We start from the raw sequence: 23,483 nt of genomic DNA, 5'->3' as shown, positions 1-23,483 counted from the left end.
TGTCTCTGTCCAAATATATATGGACCTAATTGTATTTGGACTGCAGAGCCAATAAAACATCCATTCTTATTTGACATGTTATTTTAGTGTGCCGGGCCTTTTTCATGTTCAGAATTAAGTCTTCGTATCCTACCTGCCCACCATTTCAAACAATAGGGCAGAGTGCCGTGTATTTCCTTTGTATGACTCATAATACACCTGTAAAAATTCCAATATCAAATAGTAATGATAAGCTGTGTTACCTAGACCTAATCATCTATTGGTCAGCCTAGTTACAAAGCTGATTTATCCACTGAATATATATTTTTTTTTACATACAGTGGGACTCCTTTAAATTTTTCACTGTTTGCTTCATTTCAGGCATTTGGTAAATTAAAAAAAAACTTCATTTTTTTCTCATTAATGTACACTCTGCACCCCATCTTGACTGAAAAAAACAGAAATGTAGACATTTTTGCAAATTTATTAAAAAAGAAAATGGTCAAATGTATTCAGACCCTTTGCTCGGACGCTCATATTTAAGTCACATGCTGTCCATTTCCTTGTGATCCTCCTTGAGATGGTTCTACTCCTTCATTGAAGTTCAGCTGTGTTTAATTAAACTGATAGGACTTGACTTGTAAAGGCACACACCTGTCTATATAATGTTAGGCGTGGGATTTCTGCGTTTACTCCGCAGGGATCCAGACCCTCACATTCTGCAGTCTCCTGCTGTTTATCTACTGCAGAGGAGATTGCCTTGCAGCAAATCTCTCCTGAGGCTAAGTCCTTCTGTCCTCCTACTGAGCATGCTCATGGGACGATCTCCCATTGGAGATCGGGAGTCATGTGCTCAGGTCCCGCTCCAGATCTCATTGGTCTATCTCAGAGATCTGGAGGCTTGCGGAAGGTCCCGGCTGCTATAAAAGACTTACTGCTGTGTGTATGAGGATGGATGTATGATTCTGATGAATGACTCATTATAAAACCCCTTCCCTCTGATATTACGTATGTGGTTAGGGACTGAGTTAGAATCGGCGCCAGCGCTCCTCTGCTGCAACATCCACAGCTGCTAGCGTCCGACATTGCGCTTGCGTCATAGCTTTGTCGTTTAGCGGCAGTGTCCACGCCGCGCTGCAGTAGCAGCTCTCCTTAGCGTCCGCAGCTGCGACACCGCACACACGGTAGGTCTAGACGGACGTAGTGTCGCCGCCTTGTCTACTCCTGTGACCTGATACCGTGTGTGTATTTTTACTGAGTACAGTGACCTCAACAGGCTCAGTCTGTGTATTTGTGTTTTTTAGGCATCTCTGTGACTTAACAGAGATTGCTCTGCGCACCTGGGTGACGTTTAACCCTGTGCGCATTACCGCCATATTGCTCCTACCACCACTTAGCAGTGGTTATATCACCTACTGCACGGTGGACCCCGAGCAGCGAACGCACTTTATTATTATTTTTATTTAGTGCGTTCCGCTGTTCCTAACATTATAAGACCTTTTGCTCACAGTGCATGTCAGATTTAAAGAGATTCTGTCAGCTTGATTTCAACTCACAAACTTTTTTACATTTACATGAAGGCAGAACCAATTAGGCATATTAGGCACAGGCCTATGGGGCCTGTGCCTTTTGGGCACCCTGTACAACATATGAAAACTAATATGACCGACTGACTTTGAAGGCCACCTGGAGCAATTGAGGTCTGATGTGAACATTACAGCAAGAGTCAGTGACATGATGTCTCAGCTGTTGCCAGGTATTGTCACGCTGTATTACGGAGGGTTAATGCAGAGTAACCCAAGCTTCACTAGATGGAAGCAAAGTGGAGAGTGAGCTGGATAACCTGCAATGAAGCAGGACCGCAGTAATACAGCGAAGCGGTCACTAAGTGGCAGCAGAATAGTCAGCGAGTTGAGCAGATTACAGAGGGTCACACAGTACAAAGGGAAACTCCAAAGTCGCAAGTCAGGTCACATGCCAGGATCAGAATTCTAGAGAAACAGCGGATAAGCAAAGGGGCAATAACAAGCGGGTAGTCTGAACACGGTCCAAAGGTCCGCAATGGAATATCAGATGCAAGGGGACAAGTCAGAAAAGGAAGGCAGACAACAGACACGGGTAGAGTCAGATGAAGTCAGCAGGACAGATCAGGTACTCACCAGAGCCAGCTACAACCCAAAGGCAAGTATTATAACTGGCACTGCACACAGGTTGCAGTACAGAGATATAGCAGACCCGAGCCGGGAACGAGACAGGGAGGGTTAACCCCAGACATAACTAGACCGGGAAAGGAGAGACCAGATCATGACGGGTATATTCTAGAATGTACTAGTATTAAGAGGAGAGGCATGCATGGGATCGGGCATGACAACTCTGATTGGCCAGAACAGGGAGTGGGAGTTGAGGAGAGGGAAGTGGCTGCGAGTTGTCGCTGACTCCAGATCATAACATGACATTCACGAGTAGAAGCTTCGGGAATAAAGACAAGTACAGTGGGGAAAAAATATTTATTCAGCTACCAATTGTGCAAGTTCTTCCACTTAAAAAGATGAGAGAAGCCTGTAATTGACATCATAGGTAGACCACAACTATGAGAGTCAAAATGAGAAAACAAATCCAGAAAATCACCTTGTCTGATTTGGCAAGATTTATTTGCAAATTATGGTGGAAAATAAGTATTTGGTCATTAACAAAAGTTCATCTCAATATTTTGTTATATACCCTTTGTTGGCAATGACAGAGGCCAGTCGTTTTCTGTAAGTCTTCACAAGGTTGGCACACACTGTTGGTGGTATGTTGGCCCTTTCCTTCATGCAGATCTCCTCTAGAGCAGTGATGTTTTGGGCCTTTTGCTGGGCAACACAGACTTTCAAATCCCTATGGGGTTGAGATCTGGAGACTGGCTAGGCCACTCCAGGACCTTCATATGCCTCTTATGAAGCCAGTCCTTTGTTGCCCTGGCGGTGTGCTTGGGATCATTATCATGCTGAAAGACCCATCCACGTTTCATCTTCAATGCCCTTGCTGATGGAAGGAGGTTTGCACTCAAAATCTCATGATACATGGCCCCATTCATTCTTTCATGTACACGGATAAGTTGTCCTGATCCCCTTGCAGAGAAATAGCCCCAAAGCATGATGTTGCCACCCCCATGCTTCACAGTAGGTATGGTGTTCTTTGGATGCAACTCAACATTCTGTATCCTCCATACACAGCTATGTTGTGAATTCGCTTTCTGGCCTACCTCTGGTTACTACTGAAGGTAGTGGAGCTGGTCAAATTGACAGAGGGGTTGCAAGTTCTCTTTCTGGGCTTCCTCTGGTGGTTACTGGAGGTAATGGAGCTGATCTGATTGCAAAGGCTTGCCACCTGATGATGAGGACGACGATTGGAGATCTGGGGTTTCAGACTGGGATTTAAGACAGCCGACTCCCTCTATCCCTGCTGGTGATTTTCTTCCTGCCTCCTGAGGTTTCCAGCTCAGTCCCTGCATGTTCAGCTAAGTGTTCATTTGCTATTCTGTTTACATTTGATCTGGTTTTGTCTATTTCATTTTTTTGTGGGTCAGCCAGCGCCGGCTGGGGCTGTGCTGAATCACCATCCATATGTTACTACTTGTGCCAGTTTGTTTTTGTCCCTTATTAGATTGGCCTCTTTTTGCTCTGCTTTCAGAATATACCAGAGTGCTGATATAGTGGGCGAAGTCGTGCGACTTAAGTATTTTTTGCATCAGACGTGTTGGACTTTTTTGCAGGGTTTTTTTGCGTGATTGCAGACAGTGTCTTTCCGTTCCTGTCCTGTCTAGTCAGTGTGGGCCCCATCGTTTACTCAGTCTATTTTCCTATCTGCGTTTGTGTTTTCTTCTTGTCTCACTGACAATATATGTTTGGGGGCTATCTATTCCTTTGGGGTCTGCTCTGGGGCAGTTTAGATTTCCCCTTTCTTGCTTTAGGCTTAGTTAGCTTTCCGGCTGTGCCGAGGCGTCTAGGATCATCGCTCCACGGCTATTGCTAGTTGTGTGGATAGGATCAGGGGTCTGCAATCCGCTTAGTTACCAACCTCTCTGGTTTTCTGTGGCTTAGCTTGGGCTTGCTCTCCTCCTCGGTGACCCAATCATAACAGAGAGTTTTGTTTCTGCCAAACAGGTATACTTTGGTTTCATCAGACCGTTGCCACCCACATGCTTCACAGTAGGTATGGTGTTCTTTGGTTACAACTCTGCATTCTGTCTCCTCCAAACACAGCGAGTTTTGTTTCTACCAAACAGTTCTACTTTGGTTTCATCAGACCATATGACATTCTCCCAATACTCTTCTGGATAATCCAAATGCTCTCTAGCAAACTTCAGACGGCCCGGACATATACTGGCTTAAGCAAGGGGGACCCGTCTGACACTGCAGGATCTGAGTCCCTGGTGGCGTAATGTGTTACTGATGGTAGCCTTTGTTACGGTGGTCCCAGCTCTATGCAGGTCATTGACTAGGTCCCCCCCGTGTGGTTCTGGGATTTTTGCTCAACGTTCTTGTAATCATTTTGACCCCATAGGGTGAGATCTTGCGTGGAGCCCCAGATCGAGGGAGATTATCAATGGTCTTGTATGTCTTCCATTTTCTTATTATTGCTCCCACCGGTGATTTTATCACACCAAGTTGCTTGCCTATTGCAGATTGAGTCTTCTCTGCCTGGTGCAGGGCTACAATTTTATTTCTGGCCTTCGACAGCTCTTTGGTCTCACCATAGTGGAGTTTTAGTGTGACTGTTTGAGGTTGTGGACAGGTGTCTTTTATACTGATAACAAATTCAAACAGGTGCCATTATTACAGGTAATGAGTGGAGGACAGAGGAGCCTCTTAAAGAAGTTACAGGTCTGTGAGAGCCAGAAATCTTGCATGTTTTTAGGTGACCAAATAATTATTTTCCACCATAATTTGCAAAATAAATCTTGCCAAATCAGACAAGTTGATTTTCTGGATTTGTTTTCTCACTTTGACTCTCATAGTTGTGGGCTACCTATGATGTCAATTACAGGCCTCTCTCATCTTTTTCAGTGGGAGAACTTGCACAATTGGTGGCTGACTAAATACTTTTTTTCCCCACTGTAAGGTAAAGAAGGGTCACATTTGAATATATATTTTATTGTATTTGCTTGTTTTCTATTTCTTTAGTTATGTTTAATCTAATTGTTCCAATGTTTAATTTATATATATATATATTTTTTTTTTAGGTAAGATTATGCCAAAGTCCGAAGCTTCAGCTGAAGAACAGCCCTCCCTACATACTTGATATTTTACCTGACACATATCAACATTTGAGACTTATCTTGAGCAAGTATGATGACAACCAGAAACTTATGCAGCTCAGTGAAAATGAATATTTTAAGATCTACATTGACAGCCTAATGAAAAAGTCAAAGCGTGCAATTCGCCTCTTCAAGGAAGGAAAAGAGAGAATGTATGAGGAGCAATCCCAGGAGAGGTAACTCCTTTGCTACCCTTTTAACTTGTTTTATGGTTATGGATTAGAAACTGATTACTTTGTGTACGCAGGCTAGTCATTGGTTAGTAAAGAAGTATGGCACGCATTGTAAGCTGGCATGACACAACCATGCAATGCATTTATGTAGTCGTTCTACTTTGTATATAGAGCTTCTACGTCAGATCAGCAAGAAATGTGATGTGTGCCATAAAAGTGATAGACTAGCTTCATGCACGCATTTTTAGATTTTAAAAAACACACTAATGCCTCATTCACATGTCTGTGTTTCACATACATTTTCTGTCCGTTTTATTCATGGATACAACATCTTCCCATTATAATCTATGGCGCTATTTATATGTCCGTGTATTTTCACAAACCATATGTCCGTGCAAAATTCATGAAGACATGTCTGTTTTTTTCCGGTATCACGGATAAGAAGTGCCAACACAAGTCCAGGGGTCCAAGTGCCAGCCGTATGCTGTTTGAATTTAAAATTGCAAAGTATAGGAGAAGCTCTGTAATTTATTTATCCATCCGTGGAAAGCACTAATAATACACAGATGGTAAAAACAGACACACCGAATGTACAACGATGACACACTGCTGATAAACACGGACCGTATACTGATGATACACTGATGATAAATGCGGACCGTATACTGATGATACACTGATAATATACTGATGATAAAAACGGATACACGGAATGTACAACGATGATACACTGCTGATAAACAAGGACCGTATACTGATGACACACTGATGATAAATACGGACCGTATACTGATGATACACTGATGATGAAAACGGATACACGGAATGTACAACGATGATACACTGCTGATAAACACGGACCGTACACTGATGACACACTGATGATAAACACGGACCGTATACTGATGATACACTGATGATAGACACGGACTGTATACTGATGATACACTGATGATAAACACGGACTGTATACTGATATACACTGATAATAAACACGGACCGTATACTGATGACACACTGATGATAAATATGGACCATACACTGATGATATACTGATGATGAAAACGGATACACGGAATGTACAACGATGACACACTGCTGATAAACACGGACCGTACACTGATGACACACTGCTGATAAACACGGACTGTATACTGACGATACACTGATGATAAACACGGACTGTATACTGATGACACACTGCTGATAAACACGGACTGTATACTGACGATACACTGATGATAAATACGGACCGTACACTGATGATACACTGATGATAAACACGGACTGTATACTGATGATACACTGATGATAAACACGGACTGTACACTGATGACACACTGATGATAAATACGGACCGTATACTGATGATACACTGATTCTAAACACGGACCGTATACTGATGATACACTGCTGATAAACACGGACTGTATACTGATGATACACTGATGATAAACACGGACCGTACACTGATGATACACTGATGATAAATACGGACCGTATACTGATGATACACTGATGATAAACACGGAATGTATACTGATGACACACTGATGATAAACACGGACTGTACACTGATGATAAATACGGACTGTATACTGATGAAAAACTGATGAAAAACACGGACCGAATACTGATGACACACTGCTGATAAACACGGACTGTATACTGATGACACACTGCTGATAAACACGGACCGTATACTGATGATACACTGATGATAAACACGGACTGTATACTGATGACACACTGATGATAAACACGGACTGTACACTGATGATAAATACGGACTGTATACTGATGATACACTGCTGATAAACACGGACTGTATACTGATGATACACTGATGATAAATACGGACCGTATACTGATGACACACTGATGATAAACACGGACTGTATACTGATGACACACTGCTGATAAACACGGACCATATACTGATGACACACTGATGATAAACACGGACTGTATACTGATGACACACTGATGATAAACACGGACTGTACACTGATGATAAATACGGACTGTATACTGATGATACACTGCTGATAAACACGGACTGTATACTGATGATACACTGATGATAAATACGGACCGTATACTGATGACACACTGATGATAAACACGCACTGTATACTGATGACACACTGCTGATAAACACGGACCATATACTGATGATACACTCATGATAAATACGGACCGTATACTGATGATACACTGCTGATAAACACGGACCGTATACTGATGATACACTGCTGATAAACACGGACCGTATACTGATGATACACTGATGATAAAAACGGACCGTACACTGTTGACACACTGCTGATAAACACGGACTGTATACTGACGATACACTGATGATAAACATGCAAAAAAAGAAAAAGAAAAGAAGCCAGCGCTGCTTAAGGTCAGAACGCATAACATAAAGTGCATATGCACATAATATCTAACTGTATTCAAAATGAGATATTTGGCAAAAAAATTGATCAATTCAATTGAGCCACCCCGCCGCGCCAAGGCAATCTCATGTGGGGGGGTCCTACTCTACGTTTTTAATAAACACTGTGCCATTACGGCCTCCTAGATACATTAAAAGCAAGACCACTTTAAGTGCAATCCGTACCTGAGCATTTCTGGATCGCTCCCATGAAGCCAGAAAAAGCAAGTGCAGATGAACGCCAACCAGGTCTGAATGCAGACATATCAGGTTTAGCCTCCACGCATTGCCTGACCAGCAAACATAGATGAAGGACAATGCAGGTTCAGACACAGGTGCACAATTAAATAAAGCTTGGGGCAGGGCGGGGCTGCTGTGTGTGTGCACAGCAGCCTAGATCCATCACAGTGAACACAGAAAAAATGGCGAACATAACCCAGCGCGCACGGCAAAAGTGGTGGTCAGCCACAAACCAACATGCAAAAAAAGAAAAGAAGCCAGCGCTGCTTAAGGTCTCTCTCCCTCTCCTCTCCTTCTCTCCCTCTCTCCCTCTCTCTCTCTCCTTCTCTCTCTCTCTCCTCTTCCCGGGCTGCGGTTCCTTTAAAATTCTTCATTTATCGGATCCGTCAAAAAAACGGTCCGGTGGCATCCGTTCACATCAGATAGCAATGGATCCGCTTTCCGCCCTTTTGGCGGATCTTAACTGACCCCAAAAATCTGAAGTGTGAAACAGGCCTTATAAAACAAACAAATCAACAGTGTACTATCGGACATGTTTGATCCTTAAGTCCCTGACATCATCTGTTAGGGTTCCCCATACACATTAGACTGTCAGCTGAACCCATCATTATTGGCAGATTAGTAAAATGTTAGTCCCTGCCATAATGTCCCCATACACATTAGGTTATCGTATAGAAACCACTAAAAAACTCTGCTGGGTGGGGCTTTACTTTGGAGGAGTTGGAGACTTGGTTGTCTAATGTCTATGACCAGATTTAAAATCCTATGATTTGTCCTAAACTGTATAGTCATCCACTGGCCAGAGCAGTGACCACCATGTCACTACTGCAGTCAGAGATTGACTTCTCTAGTCACATGTCCATACAGAACCGGATGTACAGAGACCGGCTGTGTACATCTTGCTCCAGTCATATGGACATTTAAACTGCTCACAAGATGCTATGTGACAAAAATGTAAGCAAAAGGACCAGTGAGTGACCCAGGCAGTAAGAGCCTAGGTGCACACTACATTTTTGGCTATCGTCGGGCAAATTCATTTAGAAAGAATGTACCCAAAGGTGGCCACTGTCAGGATGAATGCCCAGGCATCCGTCCACCATTTGAAACCATTGTAAAGAAGCATATGCCTGCATGCTATACCTCTCTTTACAGTTGCCCTCTGTATAGGAAAACACAATCTGCTGAGATTTTCTGTACATTTAAACAAATGTTGTGCAGGCGCATAGTGGCCAGACGGAGGCAGAAAGAGCACACTTTGGGCCACCCTCTGGTGAATGATCGCCGGCCCTATGGGAACATTACTGTATACATCAGGAATAGCGACTGATGGATGAGTTCGCAGATGCATTGTACACTTAACCGTAGAAGAGAATTTTCGTTACTCTTCGTCTGCTGTTTTTTTTAATTTAGAGGTGGAAAACCCCTTAAGAACTTGTTTTTATCAATTTAAAAATGTACCGTATTCTGTCTTGCACCCTGCTAGTGGGAGGTATCACAGTGTCTCAATCTGTATGTTAAGTTTAAGAGTGTGTGATTTCGGTATTCTTTCGGCCACGTGCATCACGTTTGTCTGCCTGTGTGTCTGCACATTGTGATATCAGCCTTTTCCCAGCTTCTGCTTTATTGTTCTGAAAGTGTACTGAAATTGCTATCTAATACTACGCATTTCTCACACCATGCAGTTTCTTCAGAACCTTATCTTTTCATAGAATAACCAGCTGATTATAAATGAAAGCTGCATGCTTAAACTGCATCGAGTGCATTCTTATTTTTAAGTTCTTGTCTGTTTGAAAAAAGTGCAGATAATGGATATTGTTGGTATCATGGGAGAATTTCATGGATATGCTCCTAAATTCCATATAGCTTTCATCACCTTAAAAAAAAATTATATAAATTCAAATTTTTTTTTAATTTTTTTTAGGAAATTTATGATGTGAGATGTTACTTAAAGAGAATCTGTCAGTAGGATTTTGCTACCTCATCTGAGAGCAGCATAATGTGGGCAACGAGACACTGAATCCATCGATGTATCATTTAGTTTACTGAGTGCAGCCGTTCTCACGCATCAGAGTTTTTAGATTTAGCAATCCAACAGAGGTGAGGAAGCTAACCCCCCCCACACTGGGCTCTGTGTGTTCAAGGTCTATAGAAAGTGAGCTACTCATCACAGGAGGGGACGTGTCGGACTACCAGGCATGTGTTTCTGTGTCCCAGCAATGATGAGCTGCTGGTGGTAAAACAAACATTCCAAGAAAATAAAACCAAGAGCTTGATAAGAGAGGCATTGCTGAAATCTGTGTTTTAACCCCTACCTCATGTATCTTCAGATTACATAGAAAAAATCTGACAGATTCCCTTCACGACCTTGCGAGGCAACACACAGGCTTAAAGGCCAATTTCAGTGGTTTAATGTCACGTTGCAAACAGCCGGTTAACAGAAAGTAAGGAAAAACATACATATACTCCATCTTGGAGAACCACTGGTCCCAGACTCACACCTTGCATGGGACGGGCTTAACTAAGCGGCTGCCAGGTCCACGGCATCCGCCAGGTGCCATTCCCAGGGTTGTTGAGTCTTGCTGCTATAGTCCTGCAGCACGTGGATCCTGTATACAAGTTCAGGCTAAGTCCAGCCAAGTTCCTGTAACTTCCAGACACACACTCACCATGTGCCAAACACCAACCTCCATTACATAGCCCATAACCCCTCCTACAAGTAAGGTAGACATCATATGGGCTGATCACGTGACCATGACATCATCGCAGGTCCTGTCTTTAGGGAAAAACCCGGCCAAACATTAACCTGCTGGGAGAAATGTATCTCCCATCCAGTAAAACATAAAAAATACATACCGTGTATCTGGTATCACTGCATCAGTAACGACTCAACTTATAAAACTGTTCCACCAGTTTACCCCTTAAGTGAACAACATAAAGAAACGAGGCAAACATTATGCTTTATCATCATACCGCCGAACAAAATGTTGAATAAAATGCGTTCAAAAAGACAAATGTAAATGAAAATGGTATAGCTGAAAACGTCATCTTGTCCCACAAAAAACAAGCTGCCATACAGCTAAATCAGCGGAAAATAAAAAAGTTATAGCTCTCAGAATAAAGCGATGCAAAAATAATTCTTTTTTCTATAAAATAGTTTTTATTGTGTAAAAGCGCCAAAACCTAAAAAAACTATAAATGTGATATTACTGTAATCGTACTAACCCGAAGTATACAGCTGCCTTATCAATTTTATCACATGTGCAACGGCATTAAAAAAATCCCCATTTCAAACAAGCTTTACCAAAGAACAGTCATGTGTGAAACGCGTCGCTTTTTGAATATCCTGCTTTGGATACTATCTTAATCTTGATGGAATAAATATGTTACAACTATTTTTGTACCAGGAGCTAGAACTTTCTCTTTTTGTTTGTTCATATTACGCGCAACTGGTCGGATCGTGGTTTCCAAGCAGACTGTACATTTTATGGTTAGCTGGTATACCGGTAACTTTTTTTTCCTTTTTTCTGACAATGTTATTTCCAACTTTGCCATGCACACCTTATTCATTTGGGATATTTTTTGATACGCCTTGACCAATGTTATGCCAATCATGTAAAAAAATGTATGTTTCAAAATTGTGCTATTTATTAACTATTTTGCGGGATATAACTCACTTATTTAAGGGCATAAAAAGTTTTAAAATTGCAAAATTTTTGCCAAATTTCCTTTTTTTCATGAATAAATGTAAGTCATATTGAAGAAATTTTACCACTAACATTAAGTACAATGCGTCACGAAAAAACATTCTCAGAATCAGCGGGATCCATTGAAGCGTTGGAGAGTTATTACAACATAAAGTGACCCTGGTCAGAATTGTAAAATGTGGCCTGGTCATGAAGGTGCAAATATCCTTGGGCGGTTGAAAGGGTTAAACATCATTCATGCCGAGGGGATGTGTGATTACAAGACCAATGGCCAGATTAGTCTAGGGGAATAGATGCCCCAGCGGGTTAAGGGGGTTTTACACTAAGCAATATCGCTAGCAATATCGCTAAAACGTCACTGGTTTTGTGACGTTATAGCGATATTGCTAGCGATATCGCTATGTGTGATACTTACCAGCGACCGGCTCCCCCGCTGTCCATCGCTGATCGCGCGAGAATGTCCGGCTCCATTTCTCGTCGGGCGCTTCCTGCTGAGACTTCCTGCTGTGACGTCCAGCGACGCGTGGAGGCGGGCGGGAGGACGCAGGATCGCTGTGTGTGAATGGTAAGTATCGTGCGCTGCGTCGCTGCTGCATCGCTGTGAGATCTTTCTGTATGAAAGCTCACTAGCGATCATTTAGCGATGCACCAGCGATCCTGACCAGGTCGGATCGCTGGTTGGATTGCTGGTGCATCGCTAAATGTAAAAGGGCCTTTAGTCCTGGCAAAATCGTATGTAATCAGCGGCACAATAAAAGTGACCATTATCAAGATTGTATTTTGACATCAGTAACACTGACACATCATTTTTGTGGATTGAGAGCTTGGGGGGCCCATGCGGTTCCCATTAAGCTAGCAAATGTGAAATGCCACGGATTATTAAGCTAGTAATAAATAGTCATACAAGTTCAGGTGTTTTTTTATTGTGTGCTTTAAAGCCAAATCTACTGGATTAAAAAAGCATGATAAGTAGAATCTTTACTTTATACATTATCTAACTTTATCATCTTGGTTATAACTTCAGAAAATGGCATCAAAAAACCTGATCAAAACCTGAACGTGAACAGGCACCCTGAGGGGTTTAAAGAACTTGCTGCTTTCAGTATGCCCTTTTTTAATACGATTGATTAGAACTGGCATCCAACAGTGCTATTTCTCCATCCCCCACCAGCCCAAATGAGCTGTTCTCAGAGGGTCCAGTAGATTAGAAAGCGTGTGCTATAATGGGCAACTGTTTAGGAAGCAGTCTCAAGAATCTAAGTTGTAAAGCATGAAAATGATCAGCACTAAATTTAGTTGAAACAGCCCGTTCCCAAGAGCTTTAGTTTAACCTCTTAGATGTCACTGTCGATTGTTATAGAAAAGTTGAATGAATTGAGTTGTCACACAATCCTTCTCTGTGACCTGATCTCTGGAAGCCTAAAGGGCACCACTACAGCCAAAGCTTACTGGAGTCTCATGTCTGTCATGTTTCTACACCAATAAAGCTCAGGAGATGCGTAATTGTACAATGGACTGCAATACTACAGTATTTCACTGTATTGTGTAGACAATCGAAAGTTCAAGTCCCCCAAGAAAACAAATAAAAAGATTCCACAACATTAACCCCTTTCCTACATTAGACGTACTATTCCGTCCATGTGACCTGGGACCTAAGTCCCAAGGACGGAATAGTACGTCTAGCGCGATCAGCGGCGCTCACGGGGGGAGCGCCGCTGATCGCGGCCGGGTGTCAGCTGATTATCACAGCTGACACCCGGCACTATGTGTCAGGGGTGGTCACGGACCGCCCCTGACACATTAACCCCCGGCACACTGCGATCAAACATGATCGCTGTGTACCGGCGGCATAGGAGAGAAGTGCGCAGGGATGGGGCTCCCTCCGTGCTTCTCTGAGACCCCGGAGCAGCGCGATGTGCTGCGCTGCTCCGGGGGCCTCCTTCCCTGCAGGTTCCCGGATCCAATATAGCGGCGGGACCTTCGGGGGCCTGCAGGGAGCCGCCTTCCTCACTGCCTGCAGAGCGCAGGCATGAGGAAACCTGTGTAGAGCCTGTGTCAGATCGTTGATCTGTCACAGCAATCTGTGATGTGTCAGATCAGCGATCTGTCACATGACCGTTATGTCCCCCCTGGGACAAAGTAATAAAGTTAAAAAAAAAAAAAAGTGTATAAATAATTTATAAAAAATTGCTAAATAAATTAAAAAAAAAATATTTCCTAATAAATTAATTTTTTGAAAATAAAAAAAACAACAAAAGTACACATATTTGGTATCGCCGCGTCCGTAACAACCCACCCTATAAAACTGTCCCACTAGTTAACCCCTTTATTGAACCCCTTAAAAAATAAAAATAAAAACGAAGCAAAAAATGCTTTATCATCATACCGCCGAACAAAAAGTGCAATAACGCGCGATCAAAAAGACGGATATAAATAACCATGGTGCCGCTGAAAACGTCATCTTGTCCCGCAAAAAACGAGCTGCCACACAGCGTCACCAGTGGAAAAATAAAAAAGTTATAGCTCGCAGAATAAAGCGATGCAAAATTATTTTTTTTAAATAAAATTGTTTTCATTGCATAAAAGCGCCAAAACATAAAAAAAGACATAAATGAGGTATTGCTGTAACCGTACTGACCCGAGGAATAAAACCGTTTTATCAATTTTACCGCACGCAGAACGGTGTAAACGCACCCCCCAAAAGAAATTCATGAAACGCTGGTTTTTGTTCATTCTGCGTCCCAAAAATCGGAATAAAAAGAGATCAAAAAATGTCACATGCCCTAAAATGGCACCAATAAAAACATCAACTCGTTCCGCAAAAAATAAGACCTCACATGACTCTGTGGGTCAAAATGTGGAAAAATTATCGCTCTCAAAATGTGATGATGCAAAAACTATTTTATAATAAAAAGCGTCTTTTAGCGTATGACAGCTGCTAAACATAAAAACCCGCTATAAATAGTAAATCAAACCCCCCGTTATCACCCCCTTAGTTAGGGAAAAATAATAAAATAAAAAAATGCATTTATTTCCATTTTCCCATTAGGGCTAGGGTTAGGGGTGTGTTGGGGTCAGGGTTGGAGTTAGAATTGGGGGTTTCCACTGTTTTGGCACATCAGGGGCTTTCCAAACGCGACATGGCGTTCGATCTCAATTCCAGCCAAAAAAGTCAAATGGCGCTGCTTCCCTTCCGAGCTCTGTCATGCGCCCAAATAGTGGTTTACCCCCACATATGGGGTATCAGCGTACTCAGGACAAATTGCGCAATAACTTTTGGGGTCCTGTTACGCTTGGGAAAATAAAAATTGGGGGTCATTTTTGTGGAGCGCGACGTCTCGCGGTCATTTGCGCAAAGGATTACTGGGATCGGGAGCGTGCAGAGAGGCGGGAAGGCTGCGCAGGACGCCGGAAGGTGAGAATAACAATATTTTTTATTTTTTTTATTATTTTTTACATCCTATCTTTTACTACTGATGCTGCATAGGCAGCCCCAGTAGTAAAAAGTTGGTCACCCTAGTCAAACACTATGTTTGACGAGTGTGACCAACCTGTCAATCAGTTCTCCAAGCGATGCTACAGATCGCTTGGAAAACGCTAGCATTCTGCAAGCTAATTACGCTTGCAAATCACTAGTTTTTCCGCGGGAAAATCGCAGGAATTTAAAATGAGATTTTCCCGCAGAATGGAATTCCGGAATTCTCGCGGTAACTTCCACGAGAGTTCCGCTACGTGTGCACATAGCCTAACTGTAACTGAGTCATAGAAAAAAAGTTACCAGCCAATTTTTACTACAATGTGAATACCATGTAAACAAAAAGCCATGATTGAAGTGCTGTTCTGTTTTTTCTTCCTTATCCAATTTTCAGTACATCTTATTGTTTAAAGTTACATGTATTTTCGTAATAAATATATGGATTTCTGAAAAAAATGGCGTGGAATCCAACCAAAATTTAATTAACCAGCAGAGGGAAAGCGGATAGCTGGGGGCTGATGTTTATAGCCTGGGAAGGGGGTAATACACATGGAGCTTCCCAGGCTATTAGTATCAGCACACACCTGTATACTTAGCCTTTACTGGTTATTAAAATGTGGGACCCCCAAAAAATGACATTGGGCCCCCTATAATTAATAACCAGACTAGGACACCAGCTGCGTGCTAATATTAATAGTCTAGGAAGTGGCCATGGATATTGGTCCCCTCCCATACTAAAAACATCAAGTCTCAGCCGCTCCAGAAAAGGCGCATCCATAAGATGCCAATTCTGGTTTTTATCCTCGTTCTTCCCACTTGCCCTGGTCCATAGGCAAGTGGGGAAATAGTATAGGGATTGCGCAAGTTCTCCCACTTAAAAAAGATGAGAGAGGCCTGTAATTGACATCATAGGTAGACCACAACTATGAGAGTCAAAATGAGAAAACAAATCCAGAAAATCACCTTGTCTGATTTGGCAACATTTATTTTTCAAATTATGGTGGAAAATAAATATTTGGTCATTAACAAACGTTCATCTCAATATTTTGTTATATATCCTCTGTTGGCAGTGATGGAGGTCAAATGTTTTCTATAAGTCTTCACAAGGCTGGCACACTTTGTTGGTGGCATGTTGGCCCATTCCTTCATGCAGATTTCATCTAGAGCAGTGATGTTTTGGGCCTGTCGCTGGGCAACAGACTTTCACATTTTACAGTATAGTGCACAGAATTGCCGGCTTTTCTAAAGGACACCGGTGCGTTTCTCGCAAGTCACACACATGGTCCGTGTGTAATCCGTTTTTTTTATCTCCGCCATAGACTTGCATTGGTGATTCTCGGCCGAGATTCTGTGGAAATCGCAGTATGCTTCGATTTCACCCGCTCGTGTAATATGGGGGAGAAAAAAAACGGATGATGGGAGCTGCTCAATAGATTAACATTGGTCCGAGTGCTATGCGATTTTTTTTCTCGCATAGCACTCGTCCGTATTTCTCTCTAGTGTGACTTCGGCCTAATAGAAACACATGCACCACTTCTGTATTTTTCTCCCACTCCTGGTTTTGGATTTCAAATACTGATGTAAAACAGTGACCAAATATTTACTCAATGTGTGAACGTGGCCTTAGAATGCACATCGACTTTTACTTATTTCCACTTGAGTTAGATAACCAGATCTAGTACTAGGTACTTTGTTCCTCAGATGCTCGCTTTACAGGGGAATTGGGAAAACAAGCTTTAGAAAAAGAACTGATTTTGTATAGTTATAGGATGGTAGCCAATAGATTTGCATAATTTTGCCACGTCCGTGGCTATTGCACTGATACCATCACTGCCGTCCTTATCTTTGTAGATCCCTCTTACATCTCAATTCTGATTTTCAATAATTACATTCCTGGTAACTGAAGGTAATCTGCTCCCGTATGTGACCATTCTGTAAAGTGTAAATATAACTGGGAACATGGATTACTGGTCGGGAATGACCACGGCCGCTTATCTGGATTTAATTATTCAGACTGTCTGGTTTTTATGTTTTCTAGAAATATCAGATTGGTGTTGTACATAATATCTAATAATCTTTTGCAGCACAAGTCACTATACATTTTAGCCATGCTCATCATAATTGTTAGACTGGGTAATACGGTTCGAGATAAATAACCCCCCAGTAAGCTCGCTGATGTAATGGGGGGGGGGGGTGTTGCACTGGTTGTTAGGCAGCAGTATATTAGCAGAATGACAGCAGCATGTGAGCTGGCATGTGCGCTTTGTGGGCAATAATTAGGTAAAGTCAATTATTTTACGTAGTGTGTGTTTTTTTTTCATATAAATATAATGTCATGATACCAGTGCTGGGTGACCGGCACTTCTGGGGTTAATGTTTTGATCTCAGTGCAGACTCTTACCTGCACACCTGGGACCTATTATGGTGGCATCTCATTGGTTCTGGGAGAGACTTCTTATAGCCTCAGGACGCTCCCATCCCCATCAGTTATACTTTCGCCCTTGGCATTGTGTGGTGACCCCTGAGTGTGTTTGTGCTGTGTTCTGGTTGCTTGATTCTCTATGTACGACTCGGTCTGTTCTCTGGATATTGCTTTGGATTCTGCTTGGTACCTTCTATGTCTGTTTGGTTTTGACTTCTGCTTGGCCCTGACTATCCGTTCTGTCTCATCCCTGGTACTTTACTGATATCTCTGTGTATGACCTCCGTTTTTCCTGACTCTGAGTATTTCTGTATAGTGTCCTGCCATCTCTGAAAGCAGGACGTTAAGCTCTGCCCCCTTGCAGTCACATGACCGTAGGTCCAGTGACTGCTTGCTAAACTTTAGCGTCCACAGGTCCTGTGTATCTGTACTTTCCGGCTGTACCTGACCCCGGGCCCCCCTACAGTGCGGGTGAGTCCCTGCTCAGCGGAGGCTGCACTCCGGCGCTGACAGGATCCTGACATATAATTTTTTCATTTGAAAATTACTCTATTTGCCATTGTCATTTACAGTTTATTATGGTAGCTAAAATCCTGGATGGAAATGCACTTAACGTAGTTTTGCTACATTTTGTTTCTGTTGTATTTTTTTTTTTTAACAATAAACGGATCATGATGCTGTTTCTTTAAAATAACTTAAATAGGTATTAATGTAGTAATAATATTAGCAAACACCTCCAATTAGAAATGTTGTATAGTTCTTCTGATAAGCTATGTCACTATGTTTAAGTGGCATAGCTTATCAGAAGAACTATACAACATTTCTAATTTGAGGTATTTGCTAATATTACCATTATTACACCTATTACATATTGGGATAGGATCTTAGAAATAGGAATGCCGCTTTAACCATACAGATGCTTTATCGCTGGAGTACTGTAGATGTGATAGTTATTGTGCTGATGGCACAAGTGTATTGTAATTCTATATGGACTGAGATGCCCAGATTAGCCAAGTGTATCCTGATCTGACCAACCTTTTATATGCTTATGAGACTGTCACTGTTAGGTCGAGAGACCCAGGGCCTATTTGGAGATTGCAGTTCATACTTGGACAATGAATGTTGGACATGTCAAGCTGATATTACAAGTGATCAGAACCTGAGACCTCTTGGTAACTAAGAGTATGCAAGATAGCCAGCAGTCCATTGAGGCTTAGGGTACCGTTACACTACGAGATGCACCAGTGATCCCGACAACGATACGACCTTGTAAGGATCACTGGTACGTCGTTAAATGGTCGCTAGTGAGCTGTTAAACAGACAGATATACTCACCGACACAGCAGTGATCCAGCGATCCGTAGAACGACGAGTATAATATGGGAGTATAGTATGGGAGTTTTGACTGTTTCTCAATGATTGCATTGCTTGGCATGTATTTATACAGCATTTGTTGGTCTTGGTGACTGTGTATGATGACAGAGAGAACTTTTCTTATCAGAAATCACTCCAGACGAACTAACTAACAGTGATGGGCAGTGGGGGGAATCGTTTATTTTACCACCCAAAAGATCCTTTGCCAGACAGTTATTGCACTTTTTACATACTTATTGCACAGGGCAATGAAAGTCGTTCAGGCCTGGCCATAATCGCTGTGGAAATGGACGTATATAGATATTGCCAATAAAAATCTATTTCTTCTGCCAGAACGTTTGTGTGACCTACTTACAGAGAACCTGACACTTCTTCACATCGAACTGAGAATATACTGTATGAGAATAAACTGAACGGTAAGATTAGAATGCTAATGACCTGAAAGGTCCCAATTCCTTCCTGCAGGCTTCTAACCTTCGCCAGCACTTCTGTCGCTAAACCTCATTTTGAAACATGGAAAGCATTGGTAGAATTTAGCATAGATACTAAAATTCCAAACAATCACCCGACTGGACATCCTGGAGAATGTTCACACTTAACCCTTGGACCTTATTAAAAGCGATAGGATCAACTCTTCTTTGCTTTACTAATTAAATACAGATAACAATATTTCTGTGTGTAATTTTTATTTTCTGCAGGCAACAGGGCACAGAAAAAAAACCATACTGACTTCTATAGAAGCAGGGTGTTGGCCCGTGTAAGCCGCAGGTACAGAATGTGTGGTTGTGTGATGTTTTCAAGCTGACTTATTGAGTGGTTTAAAGGGGGTTTTCTGTGACGATATATTACTCAGATGTGCCTTCAGAGCTTGAGTGGATCTGACCTCCCTGCCACCCACTTTGAAGAAACAAGGTTGAACTAACCAGAATCTGTGAGGGTCCTGGCAGATGGATCTATAAGAGATAGCTCATCCTAGTGTTATGCCATTACTTTCTTTGATGGGAAAACATCTTACATGAAGGATTTGGTCATTGTGGAGAAGAGACCTCTGGTGTCTCAATAGCTTGTGTCTTTGATCTATTCAATTAGAGTAAGGTATCACATTACATAAAAGGAGCTGTATCCTCACCTATTGTCAGTGGGGAATTCTGATATCTCTTGTGTTACCTTTCCATTGTAGACCATTGTCATGCTTAATATTGTGACACAATGACTGGGATATGTGAAATGCTATGATGACCATTGTAACGTCCTTCTGGCCAATGAAGGGAGGTTCTAAGGGAGGGATTCCCCACAATAAAAAGGGATAATGTCCTGTTGGGTCAGTCCCTTTAATCAGGACTGTGGAGTTGGTAAGCCAAACCTCCAACTCCGACTCCTCAATTTCCATGACACCGAATGCAACTCTGACTCCACGACTCCAACTCCCTCATACCAGGGCTGTGATGTCGGTAAGCCAAACCTCTGACTCCGACTCCTCAATTTCCACAACACCGATTCAGACTCCACCAAAATGGGCTCCGACTCCGACTCTACAGCCCTGCCTTTAATTAGGGCTGGGTTATTAATTAACTGTTTTTGATTAATTAATTACTGGCCTCTAACTCATACAGTTAGGTCCATATATATTTAGACAGAGACAACATTTTTCTAATTTTGGTTCTAGACGTTGCCACAATGAATTTTAAGCAAAACAATTCAGATGCAGTTGAAGTTCAGACTTTCAGCTTTCATTTGAGGGTATCCACATTAAAATTGGATGAAGGTTTTAGGAGTTTCAGCTCCTTAACATGTGCCACCCTGTTTTTAAAGGGACCAAAAGTAATTGGGCAATTGACTCCAAGGCTATTTCATGGACAGGTGTGGGCTATCCCTTTGTTATGTCATTCCCAATTAAGCAGATAAAAGGCCTGGAGTTGATTTGAGGTGTGGTGCTTGCATTTTGGAAGGTTTTGCTGTGAAGGAAACAAGTGTTCAAAGAAGCTCTCCATGCAGGTCAAATAAGCCATCCTTAAGCTGCAAAAACAGAAAAAACCCATCTGAGAAAGTGCTACAACATTAGGAGTGGCAAAATCTACAGTTTGGTACATCCTGAGAAAGAAAGAAAGCACTGGTGAACTCATCAATGTAAAAAGACCTGGGCGCCCACGGAAGACAACAATGGTGGATGATTGCAGAATAGTCTCCATGGTGAAGAGAAATCCCTTCACAACAGCCAACCAAGTGAACAACACTCTCCAGGAGGTAGTCGTATCAATATCCAAATCTACCATAAAGAGAAGACTGCATGAAAGTAAATACAGAGGGTTCACTGCACGGTGCAAGCCACTCATAAGCATCAAGAATAAAAAGGCTAGTCTGAACTTTGCTAAAAAACACCTAAAAAAGCCAGCACAGTTCTGGAAGAACATTCTTTGGACAGATGAAACCCAAGATCAACCTCTACCAGAATGATGTAAAGAGAAAAGTATGGCAAAGGCGTGGTACAGCTCATGAGGCAGTGTGATGGCTTGGGCATGCATAGCTACCAGTGGCACTGGGTCACTAGTGTTTATTGATGATGTGACACAGGACAGAAGCAGCCAAATGAATTCTGAGGTATTCAGAGCCATACTGTGTGCTCAGATCCAGCCAAATGCAGCCAAACTGATTGGTCGTCGTTTCATACTACAGATGGACAATGGCCCAAAATATAAAGCCAAAGCAACCCAGGAGTTTATTAAAGCAAAGAAGTGTAATATTCTTGAATGGCCAAGTCAGTCACCTGATCTCAACCCAATTGAGGATGCATTTCACTTGTTAAAGACTAAACTTCAGACAGAAAGGCCCACAAACAAACAGCAACTGAAAACCACCGCAGTGAAGGCCTGGCAGAGCATCAAAAAGGAGGAAATACAGCGTCTGGTGATGTCCATGAGTTCAAGACTTCAGGCAGTCATTGCCAACAAAGGGTTTTCAACCAAGTACTAGAAATGAACATTTTATGTACAATTATTTAATCTGTCCAATTACTTTTGGTCCCTTTAAAAACAGGGTGGCACATGTTAAGGAGCTGAAACTCCAAAATCCTTCATCCAACTTTAATGTGGATACCCTCAAATGAAAGCTGAAAACATTTCTTATAGTTTACGCTTTACTATCAGAACAGATCTGTAAGTTTTAGTAAATAATTGGATTTTCCCTCTGTTTCCTATTTGCTTGTTACACACAAAAATATATCCAATAATTTAGTTCTAGTTCCTCTTTTACTTAATAGCGGCATTGTGAAATTAATTTGTTATGCAAAATTCTATTTGTATAGCCATATGTCCACATTCACAGTATGTAAAAGTGAAAGTACTGACTATGTTCAGGCTGGCAAGCTAAAAAATATGTAGTAAGAGATTCCCTAATTTTGAGCTGCTAATGCAACAATGGAAGAATATATATATATATATATATTTGCTATTGTAAACCGTTAGTTCACTTACCAGACTCGATAAAACATGGTTGTCCTTCCATTAGGATGCATGAGTATACACTTAGCAGGGAAGTTATGGGATGTGTGCCAGTTTTCTAGCACATAAAAGATGGAAATTTTCGCACAGCCCTTAGTTGTAGTCTCACTTTTTCAAAAGTGGGGCTTCAGAAGAGGAGCATGACCAATCTCTGCCTGACAGATTCACCATAATTTATGCAAGGAATTGGTGTCAATTATAGCAAAATATCTGGCGTAGATTTCTGTTTATAGCGCACGGATATTCAAAGCGGATAATATTTATGAAAGCATGCAGGAGAGCATCAGGAGCATAAATACCCTAAAAAAGGTCTGAAAATAGTCAAATAACCTGTATATCGTAACATGTGAAAATTTTGTCATTGATGAAGTCTATTTATAAAAACAGGTAGTAACATCAATAGAAAGATGAAAAATGGACCAAACTAGATATTGACAGTACAACTGTAAAAACAACTATATGTAAATTTGAATGGGGAGCAGGTGTGTTAAATTTGGTGATATCGCTTTGGCACCTCATGGCTAAGAACTCTCTGAGGATCTGAAAATACGAATTGTTGCTCTACATTAAGATGGCCTATTCTGTAAGAAGATTGCCAACACGATGAAACTGAGCCGCAGCACAGTGGCCGAGACCATATAGCGGGTTAACAAGACAGGTTTCACTCAGACCTGACCTTGCCATGGTGGACCAAAGAAGTTGAGTTCAAAATTGACATATGAGGGCTGCCAGCATTGCTGCAGATATTAAAGGGGCGGGGTTCAGCCTGTCAGTGCTCAGACAATACGCGTCAAAATGTTCTGCAAGGCTGTCGTCCCAGAAGGAAACCTCTTCTAAAAATGCACAAAAAGCCCGCAAACACTTTGCTGACGACAAGCAGA

General features: G+C 41.9%; 1 protein-coding gene across 1 annotated transcript in view; it reads left to right on the top strand.

Moving 5' to 3' along the window:
• CBLB (Cbl proto-oncogene B) overlaps positions 1–23,483 on the top strand; it is a 306,980-nt gene that overhangs the window by 63,627 nt on the left and 219,870 nt on the right. The window contains exon 2 of the mRNA XM_073586244.1: positions 5,204–5,454. Within this exon, the coding sequence (XP_073442345.1) occupies positions 5,204–5,454 (251 nt within the window). The remainder of the gene's footprint in view (positions 1–5,203; positions 5,455–23,483) is intronic.

The sequence above is a fragment of the Dendrobates tinctorius genome, unplaced genomic scaffold (genome assembly GCF_039654945.1).
Source record: "Dendrobates tinctorius isolate UK_male_01 unplaced genomic scaffold, ASM3965494v1 ptg000091l, whole genome shotgun sequence".
NCBI lineage: Eukaryota > Metazoa > Chordata > Amphibia > Anura > Dendrobatidae > Dendrobates > Dendrobates tinctorius.
The sequence above is the reverse complement of the archived record's forward strand: the minus strand, read 5'-3'. Positions and strand labels throughout refer to the sequence as shown.